At 36.3% G+C, this 12,821-nt stretch overlaps 1 protein-coding gene across 9 annotated transcripts in view; it reads left to right on the top strand.

Moving 5' to 3' along the window:
* Positions 1 to 12,821, top strand: part of ANKRD28 (ankyrin repeat domain 28) — a 211,461-nt gene that overhangs the window by 111,301 nt on the left and 87,339 nt on the right. For all 9 annotated transcript variants that reach the window (XM_013046349.2, XM_004773550.3, XM_004773552.3 and 6 more), the window contains one exon: positions 10,582 to 10,660. In XM_013046349.2, coding sequence (XP_012901803.1) covers positions 10,582 to 10,660 — 79 coding nt within the window. The remainder of the gene's footprint in view (positions 1 to 10,581; positions 10,661 to 12,821) is intronic.

Genomic DNA, 12,821 nt, shown 5'->3' with positions numbered 1-12,821 from the left:
TTGCAGAGAAAAAGGAACCCTTGTGTACTGTTGGTGGGGATGCAGACTGGTACAGCCACTGTGGAAAACAGTGTGGAGGCTCCTCAAGGAGTTAAAAATAGAGCTGCCTTATGATCCAGCAATCAATTTACTGGTATTTATTCAAAGAATGTAAGAATATTAATTCAGAAGGGATACATGCTCCTCTATGTTTGTAGCAGCATTATTTGTAATAGCCAAAATAGGGAAACAACCAAGTATCCATCAAGTGATGAATGGATAAACAGGATGTGGTCTATGTATATGTATATGTATATTCTAATGAATATTATTGAGTGATAAAGCATGAAATCTTGCCACTTGGAACAGCATGGTTGGAGCTGGAGAGTATAATGCTGAGGGAAGTAAATCAGTTGGAGCAAGACAAATGCCATTTGATTTCACTCTTATGTAGAATTTAAGAAGCAAAACAGAGGAGGAAAGGGAAAAGAGGAGAGAAAATAAGTCAAGACACAGACTCTTAACTACAGAGCACACACAGATGGTCACCAAAGGGGAGGTGTTGGGGGGGGGGATGGGGGAAATAGGTGATGGGGATTAAGAACACTTGTGATGAGCACTGGGTAAATAAAATAAAAAGTTTAAAAAAATGAATATATACAGGGCGCCTGGGTGGCTCAGTGGGTTAAGCCGCTGCCTTCGGCTCAGGTCATGATCTCAGGGTCCTGGGATCGAGTCCTGCATCGGGCTCTCTGCTCAGCAGGGAGCCTGCTTCCCTCTCTCTCTCTCTGCCTGACTCTCCGACTACTTGTGATTTCTCTCTGTCAAATAAATAAATAAATAAATCTTTAAAAAAAATGAATATATACAATCCTGGATCTCTAGCTATTGTAGCTTTTCTAAAGGGATGGAAAGAAAGATGGAATGCTTTGTTACCTAATTATTCCTTAGCCATTTCTTTTCCTTTCTGTGCAACTGTAGAAAGGGAATAGAGAAATGCATCATTTATAGGCTATTAATAGTTCTGTTCTGTGGAAGTATTAAGCTGGATTTCAGCTTTCTTAGGTATGTGGAAACTCAGCCTCCAGCCCAAATTGCTGAGCAGTTTACTTGTATCAGTTTTGCTGCTCTCAAGAGTCTCAAGAGAAGCCACAGCTGGTCCAGCTTTGAATAAATAGGGATTGAACTGATTGCGTACATTTAATTGAAGTCGTCAGTACAACATTTTGATGAAGAGCATAACTTTGGAGGCAGTTTCCTCGTCTTTAAAAATAATGTTAAACTATACAGTAATTTTGCAGACTAAAACAGCTATTTCAAGTGCTTTATGCAATGCTTACCACAAAATAAAAATCTGTAGGGTTGCCCCTGTAATATATGTATTTAATAGTAACTATTAAGGACAATATGAGAACTAAACTAATGTACTTAGTTAAAACACTTTTTACTTCAAGTTACTTTGCTCTGAAAAATACTGATGACTTTTCATCTTATAATCTGAAACTTTAAGGTTCCATAGAAGTTTTCAAAGTATTTCTTGAGAAAGAATCGTAGCATACATCTTAAAACTGGTTTTTAATTCATTTGTGGAAAATTGTCTTTACCTAGGAATTTGGGTAACTGTCTGTTAGAGGCAGTTCTAGAATGTGCTTTGTTCTAGGACCCCAAAATCAATTATAGAAGTCTTCTACTAACTTCAACACATTAGAATATCATGATTCATAGCAAGTTTTCTTCATTAACGTTTTGTTTAAACTTCTCTAGTGCCTGTGAGATACACCTCTTTAAGCCAGATGCTATATGGGCATAAAATTAAGACAGTTTGCTTTCTCTAGATATTTATTAATTAATTATGAAGCCATGGCATAAACCTAAAATTGAGCTGTTACTAAAATGTCTACTGTATGGTACAGATGATAGCATCAGGATAGAGATATCTGAGTATACTAACATGGTAGGAGATAGAACTTGACCTGGACTGTGAAGAGTAGAAGGGATTTGGGCAGGAGAAAGTCATTCTGGGCAAATGGAACATTTGTAATGTGCATTACTAATTCTGTTAGTAGAGATTAACTGTTGTGGTTCCAGCTACAGGTTAGTGGCTTTTGAATATCAAGTTATGGCAGTAGAAGTGATTTGTGGTGATGATAGCCACTAAAGTTGATTGAGCGGAGTAGCTACTGGTTTTGGTAAATGTGAAATGGCCTTCTAAGCTTGATCTGCTGGCAGGTAAACCAGTTAGATCTCTAACATGCTTGCGGATGAGAGAATAATGTTGGTGGGTAGTAGTGAATTTAAAAATCAAGTTAATTAAAACACAATCTAATAATTTTTCCGAATCACTGTAAGTATACAAAGCATGTACCAAAGTAAGCTAGAGTTCTCTTATTTGAAGCAGCTACAGACATCCACCAGCTCCCTGCAGAACCACATCCCCAAGGCTAAGGTTCACCATGGAGATTCCTTGAGTGCAGTTTTGAGAACAGCTAGGCATCATAACTTATTTATGAAGGGGTAAGACAAATTTGGATCTGATAAGGCCTAGTTAAGTCCAGCGGAGCTCTGTGGACTGGAAACTGAGCATTGGAGGATAATATCCAAATACTAAATACGGGAGTTTCCATCTGACAGCAGTGCAAATAAAAGAGAGGGAAAGAATTACTGAGAAAATTATGATAAAAAATTGACAAGAAAAATGAAGCCAGTCACAGAATGTTTTGAAGGAGAGTGATTAGTTTTAAGCAGACTGTGGTTAAATGGGTAGTGGAGCATTACAAATAGAGGCTACATGGTAGATTAACAAATGGCACATACCTTGGAGCCCAGCTACCTGTGCTTGAATACTGATTCTGCCACTGCCATATGATCTTGATTAATAAGTTCCTAAAATCTTTGTGCTTTGATTTATATGTTAAATAAGGAAACACATTCAGTTCTTAAATCCTGCAGTGTAAAGGGCTTAGAGCAGTCCTTAGCATAAAGTAAGCACTACATAAGTGTTAATTGTTGTGATTGCTAGGATTACTATTCTTAAATTATAGCTCATATACAGGAACACTTTCAGTACCCTGTCAAGGGCAAAATTACAGAATTGACTTCTTGCTCTGAAAGTTGTGGTTGAATCCATGTAAGTGGATGGATTCTCACAGTCTCTAAATATTTCTCCATGTACAAATGTTCTGTTTCACTTTCTTTCACTTAATCATTTCTAAGTTTTCACCTTTCTACTTTCCCATCCTGTATAGTTTCCTCTTATTCTAGCCTGATCCTGAAATTTGCTTTACATTAAAGCTTCTACACAGGGGTGCCTGGGTGGCTCAGTGGGTTAAGCCTCTGCCTGTGGCTCTGGTCATGATCCCAGGGTCCTGGGATGGAGCCCCACATCAGGTTCCGTGCTCAGTGGGAAAAGCCTGCTTCTCCCTCTCTATCTGCCTGCCTCTCTGCCTACTTCTGCCTGCTTGTGATTTCTCTCTCCTTCAAATAAATAAAAAATCTTAAAAAAAGAAAAAAAAGCTTCTATACAAAATATTGAGAGTATACAAGTGGAGTTTTTAGTTCCTAGTTTGCTTGGGGTTTTTTTGGGGGGGGGGTTGTTTGTTTGTTTTAGGATTTTATTTATTTATCTGACAGAGATCACACGTAGGCAGAGAGAAAGGAAGGGAAGCAGGCTCCCCGCTGCGCAGAGAGCTCGATGTGGAGCTTGATCCCAGGACCCTGGGATCATGACCTGAGCAGAAGGCAGAGGCTTTAACCCACTGAGCCACCCAGGCACCCCAGTTCTTAGGTTTTACTTAAGCTACCTCCCTTGCATCTAACCCTTTTCCTGGCCTGTGCTTGGGACCCATGAATTCCCTTTTTTCTCACAGCCTCGTTCCATACGTTACCCCACCTTGTTGACGTGTGTTTCGTAAACTGCCTCTGGAGCTCACTGTAACACAACATATAAATCAAAATATAGTTCATGATTTTTCTGAATACTTCTTTAAAAACTTTATTTTGAAGGAATTATAGATATGCCAGAAATTGCAGAAGTGGTACAGAGAGATCCTTTGTTTCCATCAACTAGGTTCTTCAAATGGTGACATCATACTGTACATTACCAAAACCAGGAAACTGATATTGGCACATACAACTAATTAAAGTGGAGACTTCTTTTGGAATTTACTAGGTTTTTTTGCATTCACCCATTTGGAGGAGGATTAGATGTGGTAGTAATGTCCGTGTAAGTAATTTTATGACATTTTGTCACATGTGTAGATTCATGTAACTACCAACATGTTTAAGCTACAGAACTGTTGTATCACCGTAAAGAGCTCCTTCATGTTCTAATCACTTGTGTAGCTCTTCTGTGAAGTACCAGACCAGCATATGCCTGTGGCCCAAACCCCCAGGTTAGCAATCACTGATCTTCCTAACCTATCTAATGTATATCATCTTCTTTCAGGATAATTGCTTATAAAAGTTATAGCTATGTTTTTATTTGGGGAGGGTGGGGATTTAATTTTTTTGTTGTGCTAATCATATGCACAAAATATCTTTTCAGATTACTTACATATGAACTTTAAGAAATGTGTAGTTCAGATGATCAAATGATGAAAACCATGTGATTGAATGGGTTAACCTTTGTTGTTTGAGTCCAGTATGTGTTTTGAATAATTTTAGTTGAGATTTTTTTTAGGAATACTACATTGAGATGCAATAGTTTCTTTAAAAAAAAACTGACTTGATATCTAAGAAACTTTTTTTTTTTTTTTTTTTTTTCAAATGGGTACCTGATACTTGTGAAATGTCTGGCATGGTAAATTATTTTTAAGAATTTTTAGCAAGTAGCTTTTCAGTTGTTTTTAATGTTATTTTTAATTTTTTTTCTTTTTTCATTTACTTTTGAAACCTGTACATGGTAATACCTCCAAACAATACCAAAGGCCACAAATAGTGAAAAATAACTCTTTCTCACACTTTAAACCCTAGTCCGCCAGTTCACCCACAAGTAATCACTATATTAGTGTCTAGAGTATCCTTCCTTCCAAAGGATACTTATTTTACCCATATTAAGGCCTAAGTGGGTATATTAACTGCTTTTATCATAACAGTTTTTCTGAGCCTGCATTTTTTCATTTATCACTGTGCTTTAGAGACTTTTCCATTGATAAGGAACATTGGGGTCTGCTTGTTATTTTAAATTGAGAGCATAGTGTGATACTGTGATTTATAATTCTATTTCTGGCACTCAGGTCCTAAAAAACCTTGGAATTTCCTGTGAGAGAGCAATGAAAGATGTCTTTTTTGTGTTAATGATGTGACTTTTAGAAAGCTTAGAATGGAAGCTAGTTGCCTGTGAAGCCAACCTTGTGGTTAGAGGATGGGGACTTTTCTCTCCCACCCGCCTGCCATTACCTTTAGGGAGTGGAGGAACTAAGCTCATTTGCCAGTGGATGGCAATTTAATCAGTTGTGCCTATGTAATGAATGAAACCTCCATAAAAACCCTGAAGGAGGGAGTTTGGAGAGCTTCTGAGTTGGTTAACCAGAAACACTTAATACTTACCACTGTGCTGGACACCTGGTATAACCAGGATGGAAGTTCTTTGTTCAGCATCTCACTCTGTTTCTCTGACATCTGGCTGATTTGTATCTTCTAATATCCTTGTAATAAACTGGAAATCTAGTGAGAAAACTGTTTTCCTGAACATTGTGAACACCACAGCAAGGTGGGAGCCAGGGGAACCTCTGATTAATAGCTGTTGGGTTAGAAGCACAGGTGTACGCAGGCTGGATTTGCTATCAGCATTTGAAGTGGGGGCAAGGGGAAGCAGAGTTTTATAGGACAGAACCTATAGCCCGTGGGACCTGATGCTCTCCTAGTTGATAGTATCAGAATTGAGTTGAATGGCAAGACCACCTGGTATTAGAGCACTGCCTGGATGTGTGGAGGGAAAATAACCCACACAACGGGATTGGATGTACAATGCTTACATAGTGTCTCATGTTATGGACATTCATCTAGAAGTTTTCTTACCTGGTAAATTTCATAATTGGTAGTTAAGAAGTTAAATCAGTCTAACAGAGGGAGCAATAAAAAGTGATCTTTAAGCATTTTACTGCAAAAATGTGTATTTGCCAGCCATTTGTTTTATAATTGAGCCAGGGCATTTTGTTGACACCATTGTTCATTTCTATCTTCCTTGTACAGATCTACCCCCAGTGCGTTATCTTTAACCCATTTTGGGTTTCTCTAAGTGCTGGGAGAATTTAGATTTGAAGAATCAAATATCTTCATTTGTTTGCTATTTGCCTTAGTGATTCAATTTTCAACCACACCCAATTCAGTAGCCCCTTTTGTAGTAGCCTACCTTTATTGAGTCTTCATGCGATGTTCAACCTAATGATCATAGAAACAATTTGCTTTTTTCATTCCTGTTTTATCAGTTTAAATAATATTTAATTAAATCACATAGTTACAATTGCAGGCGCAATTTGCACAAACTGTTGTGGTAACAAACATATCCTACCCTTGATAAATAGATACCCAGTGGTGGGAACGAAAGTGTAAGGGCTTACTAGTGGTACCCTAATAGTCAAAATACATGGTGTGCCAAAGCCGCCTTTAGTTTTACTCAGGAAACCGAGACTATTGATTAATCCTATGAATTGGTTAAATGAAGGTTGATCAGGAACTTCCTGTGTTTCATTTTAATCATTCCCCTTTGGTGGGCATTTAAGTTGTTTCCATTATTTTCCTTCCTGCAATAATCTATAAATATACTTAATTATTTTGTTTGCATATACATTAGATTATCTTTATCTTAAAAAGATTCTTTGCAATAAAATTAGTATATACAAGGGGATAGTCATTTTTTTATTTTAATAAATTTTGCTGAAGAGACCTTAAATATTTTATTGTGTAATTTTCAGTATTTAATTGTAAATTAAATATGATTCATAAATTTATTTTTTTTTAAATTGACCAACGTGTTCTTTTTTTCCTTCAATTTGATTTGTAGAGAGGAAAACTATGCTCATGAGTCATAAAAAAACATGAGTAGTATTCAAGGCATTGAGTCATAGAATTGAAGACATCTCTTACACATAAATGACTCACTTTGTGTGTGCACTGTGTGTGTGGTTTATCCTTTGTAATAGATATGTTTCTCAATTTGAGTAAGTGATCATACTTAAACATTCTAGGGAAGTTTACTGTCTTAATGATTAACATTGAAAAGCCTTAAACCAAGGATCTTTTATTAAAATGACTAAATTAGGGTTCAGCTTTGAATAAAGCCTGAGAGTTTGGTGGTTCTATGTTAGCCTTTTCAGTGATTTTTTTGTGCAAAGCATTCTGTTTGCCTAAGTATATATTGGAATAAAAAAACATGCTCTTATGGAAATTAATTGCGGTTAGAAAGACAAGCTTTTAGCTTGTTAAATAACATTGATGGTCACTATGCCAACCTCCTTTTACTGATACCTGTTACTATTATAAGGACAAAAACAATGTTACAAATATATTAAAATTATATAAAGAAGCCAGTGAAGAGCCAGTAATAATTGTTTTACACACATATTTATAATACCTTTATATGCTACTGTTAAACCTTTTTTGGATTGCCTATTAATATTTTTTAACCCCTCTTTTGACTAGCAGCTTTTTTCCCCCTAATTTATTCTCAATTTTCTGACTATTCTTTTTTAGAGTAAGTGGGGTATTACCAAACTAGAAAAGTATTATGATGTGAAATAAACTTACTCATTTTCTTAAATTTTGAAAGCTAATATGGTAAAATAGCACCCAATACGATACCTATTTAAATGAGAAATTTAGGGATGCCTAGGTGGGTCAGTCTGTTAAGCATCTGCCTTCAGCTCAGGTCATGATCCCAGGGTTCTGGGATCAAGTCCCGTATCAGACTCCTTGCTCAGCAGGGAAACTGCTTCTCTGCCTCCCTCTCCCTCTGCTCTCTCTCTCTCTGGGCTCTCACACACAAATATATTTTAAAAAGAGAAATTTATTTCTCCTAGTTGTTATAGGAGTTAGTGGTTCAGGTTTGTGGAGCAAGTCTGTTCTATAAGATCATTCAAAGTCATGACCGTCTTCCAGGATATTGGCCTACCTCTGTAGGGTTAAAAGCCAGCTCAGTTTCACATTTGCCTTCCAGCCTGTGGGAAGTGGGAAAGTATTAATCCAGATGTAATGTGAACTGCCTTTTAAGTTAAGGATGACCTGAAAGTTGTGTCTTTACTTCCATTTCACATACCATACTGGTCCACATTAAATAACAAAATTTAAAGGCAGGCTTAGGAGTATATTCTCTCACTGCGTGGGTGAATTACCAGATGCAACTTTATTCCTATGGACAAACAGAAAATAAATAATGGAAAACAATTAACAGTCTATCTCAAATTCTCTATCCAAAAAATGGGTGTAAATTTCAACATAAATCTAAATAAATAGCTTTCTCAGAAACAGCACTTTTGGGGCTCTGGGGTGGTTCATTCGACCCAGGTCATTATCCCAGGCTCCTGGGATTGAGCCCCATATTGGGCTTTCTGCTCGGTGGAGAGTCAGCTTCTCCCTCTCCCCTCGCATTTGCTCTTCCTCTCATTCTCTCTCTCTCTCAAATAAATTAAATCTTTAAAAAAAGAAAAAGAAACAACATTTTTGTAACTTTACATGAAGTGTAAATACGAATTAAAAATCCCTGAATGTGATTCTGCCTCAAGATCTTGTTTCTCAAACTGGATATCATTGATGTTTGCGGGGGAGGGGAAAGGAGGTACATCAAGACTTGCATTGGGTGTATCTTCTTTCTTGAAGGAAGATTTGAAAGAGTATGTTTTTTTTTTAATGGAGCACCTGGGTGGCTCAGTGGGTTGGGCCTCTGCCTTCGGCTTGGGTCATGATCTCGGGGTCCTGGGATCGAGCCCCGCATTGGGCTCTCTGCTCGGCGAGGAGCCTGCTTCCCCCTCTCTCTCTGGCTGCCTTCTCTGCCCACTTGTGATTTCTCTCTTCAAATAAATAAATAAATGAAAATTTTTTTTAAAGTGTTTTTTTTTAAATTGAATATAATTAAATACATTATTATTATATTAGTTTCAGGTGTACGGTGTAATGATTGAACAGTTTCATACATTTCTCAGTGCTTGTCGAGATAGGTGTACTCTGAAACCCCTTTATATATTTTACCGATTCCCTCAACTCATCTCCCCTCTGGCAACTACCAATTTATTCTCTGTATTTTAGAGTGGGTTTGGTTTTTTTGTGTGTGTGGTTTTTTTTTTTTTTTTGGTCTCTTTTTTTCTTTTTCATTTGTTTTGTTTCATAAGTTCGTCATAAATTCATATGGTATTTGTCTTTCTCCAAATGACTTATTTCACTTAGGTACCCCTTAAGTCCATCCATATTGTTGCAAATGGCAAGATTTTGTTCTTTTTTATGGCTAAATAATAGTCCATTGTGTATGTATACACGTCTTCTTTATCCAGTTATCTGTGGGTGGACATTTGAGCTGCTTTCATAGTTTAGCTATTATATACAATGCTACAGTAAACATAGGGGTGCACGTGTATCCCTTCGAATTAGTGCTTTTGTTTCCTTTGGGTAAATAGCCAGTTGTGGAATTACTGGGTCCTATGGTAATTCTATATTTAATTTTTCAAGGAAGCTTCATAGTGTTTTGCACAGTGGCTACGCTGCATGCCCACCAACAGTGCACAGGATTCCTTTCTCTCCACATCCTTGCCAACTCTTGTTATTTCTTGTCCTTTTGACTTCAGCCATTCTGACAGGTGTAAAATGATATCTCATTATGGTTTTAATTTGATTTACTGATGATGAGTGATGGTCGTTAGTTTAATGTGTCTGTTGACTATATGTATGTCTTCGGAAAAATGTCTATTCAGGTCTTCTGCCCATTTTTAAATTGGATTGCTTGTTTTTTTGGTCTTGAGTCATTTAGATTCTTGATGTATTTTGGGTATTAACCTCTTGTGGGATTTATCATTCCCGTTCAGTAGATTGCCTTTTTGTTTTGTTGATGGTTTCCTTCACTGGGCAAAATAGAAGACTATGTATTTTTCATATTTCCAAAGATAGGAATATATTTTAAAGCCACAAATAAAATTGGCAGGGATTTTAAGAAATCCTTAAGATTGTTTTAAGGGATAGTTTCATATCCTCAGAGAAAAATTTCGGGGTACCTGTGGAAACATTTTTTGATACTCAAACCTTTTCTTAAAGTTTGTTTTATTTAGTTAGGTCAACAGTTCCAACCTGTGTAAAACTGTGGAAGTATATTGAGGGGAAAAATAGGATGAAATAAAGGAAATTTGCCTTTGTATCTCAGCTGCATAGGCATTTTTATTCAAAGAAAGCCTAAGAAGCTATTTTTCTATCACCTTAGATATTATTTTTGCTCTACTTAATAAAGCCGTTCCTTTAAGACCAATTTTTTTTTTTTTTTTGCCTTTCTTCTCCTAGCACAGAAAAAAATCTGTTAATGTTGCTTAGACTAGGGTTATGGAACCAGTAAGTTGGTAGTTAATGGTTTTCAAATGAAATTGATTTTAGATTAAAACTTATATTTCACCTTTCCTCTTCTTATAGGACAACGAAAAGAGAACTCCACTGCACGCTGCTGCCTATCTTGGAGATGCAGAAATCATTGAACTGCTTATTTTATCTGGTATGGTAAAGCTCTGGTTAATAAGAGCACATCATGCATATTTTTGTCAAATTAATATTTATGAAACCTGGTTGACTGTTTCTGTATATTTGTTTCAAAGTGCCAGGTACTGTTCTCGTGCTTCGAGTATGTCGAAGAGCAAAACAAAGATGACTGCCTTTGGCAGGTATATACTCCAATAAGGAAAACAGGCTGTAAATACAAGTAAATGTTAGAGCATGTTAGAAGATGATTAAGTGCTATAGAAAAATGAAAAAGTAGGTCAGGATAATAAAGTGAGATGAACAATATCTAGGCTCAGGCATTATATAGAATATTCATAGTAGGCTTGATTAACCACAGAGTGACTGGGAGACAATTACAGTTCTGCTAGAAGGAGGTGATATGGCTTGGACCAAGTGCAGGAGTGGAAGGAGTGAGGAATGGGGTGATTGGGATATATTTTGAAAGCAATGCCAGCAAGGTGCCTGTCTTTAAATAGCTTTTATCTGACTCTTTTTGAGGGCCTGTAAAATAGAAACCTGTACTTTATCTTTTAATTTCTCCTAAACTTTTTAAGACTTTGCAGTATGCAGTAATGGTGGAACTGTTTCTTACGGAATAGCTCCTATTGTGATCAGACTGCCTGCAGTCAGACAGAGCTTAGAAATATTTTTGTTGTAGCCAGATTATTTTATTTATTGGAAGAGGAGGCACATTTTTGTATTGTGCTTATGTTGCCAGATTATAGATTGACACATAATGCAATTGGAGAAATAGTATCCTCTCATTTCATATTTGGGAGTAGGAGCACTGAGAGAAGTTTTGAATGAAGATCTCATTCGGTAGCCTAAATAGAGGGGTGCCTGGGTAGCTTGGTCACTTACATGTCTTACTCTTGATTTAGGCTCAGTTCTGATCTCAGGATCATGAGATTGAACCCTGCATCAGGCATCGTTCTAGACATGGAACCTGTTTGAACTTCTCTCTCTCCCTCTGCTTGTGCTCTCTTCTCTCTCTCTGGGGGGAAAAAAACAAACAAACAAAAAACACCTAAACAGAATTTTGTCATTTCATAAATATATAAAAATTTTAAAATCTGGGTTTTATAACAGATTGCGTGATCATATAGAATTAGATATAGCTGAATATTGACGCAGCTAGTACTTTTTTTTGTTGAACTGTTAGTTTCAGGGGTACAACATATACATTACTTAGTGCTCCCCAGCTGGTATTCTTCTGTTAGCTTCTTCATGAGTAACTTCATCATAGAAGCACTTTCTTGAAGGTATCTGTTCCTCTATGGATGCTAGCTCACTAGTTAGCAGCTTAAATTTACTAGAAATGAGAACTGAGGAGATATAAGAAAAAAATCGTATTTCCTCTTAATTGAGGCTTCTATTATAATAATATGAATTGATGGGATATAGGTTTATATATGCAGTTTTCTTTATAAACATTGTCTAAGAAACAGTTTCTTTTTTCTTTAAGACATAGCTATGTTAGAAACAGTACATTCTAGTTAGTTTAATGTCTTGGACTTTGGATAAGAACTCTACTTCATTTTTTATTTTAACACAGATTTCTGTTCATTTACTTCCATTTTAACAAAAATTTTATGACTTAAAGTGAAGGGTTCTTCTTCCAATTTTTAGTTTATAACCTAGGAGAAACTTCAGATGTTCCATTTGACTCACTACCTGGCTTTTAAAGTGAATTTTTGCATCAGGGATTTTGAACTACTTATAGAAGGTTGACTTCTTGATATTTGTAAGTACAGTAGTCAGATCAGCTTTATGAATATGGTAATATCAGATATCAGCTTTGAAATAAGCATTTGAAAGAATGCCTAATTTCTTTTAAATAATTCAAAGAGAAATAATATATAAAATTAACCACTATATATGTATAAATGCTTTTTCAACTTGTCTTGGAAAACTACTTTTAGTATTATATTGTGTTTTACCAGTTTCATGAGGTAATAGCTCATGTAGCTGTTTTTGGCTGGAAAAATAAAGTCACTAATTAATTTATAGTTTTCAGAATAAAACTAAGTTTTTACATTGGTTTCATACTGTATTTTCCTTGCTCCAAATTTCTTTTGACTTCAATTTCTACTGCTCTCCCTTTTGCACATTCTACTCTAATGGCACTGGCTTACCATCTCTGGGTATTTGAAATG

The sequence above is a fragment of the Mustela putorius genome, unplaced genomic scaffold (assembly GCF_011764305.1).
Source record: "Mustela putorius furo isolate JIRA1106 unplaced genomic scaffold, ASM1176430v1.1 tig00003834_pilon_pilon_pilon, whole genome shotgun sequence".
Classification (NCBI taxonomy): domain Eukaryota; kingdom Metazoa; phylum Chordata; class Mammalia; order Carnivora; family Mustelidae; genus Mustela; species Mustela putorius.
This window is presented reverse-complemented; position numbering and strand designations above follow the sequence as displayed.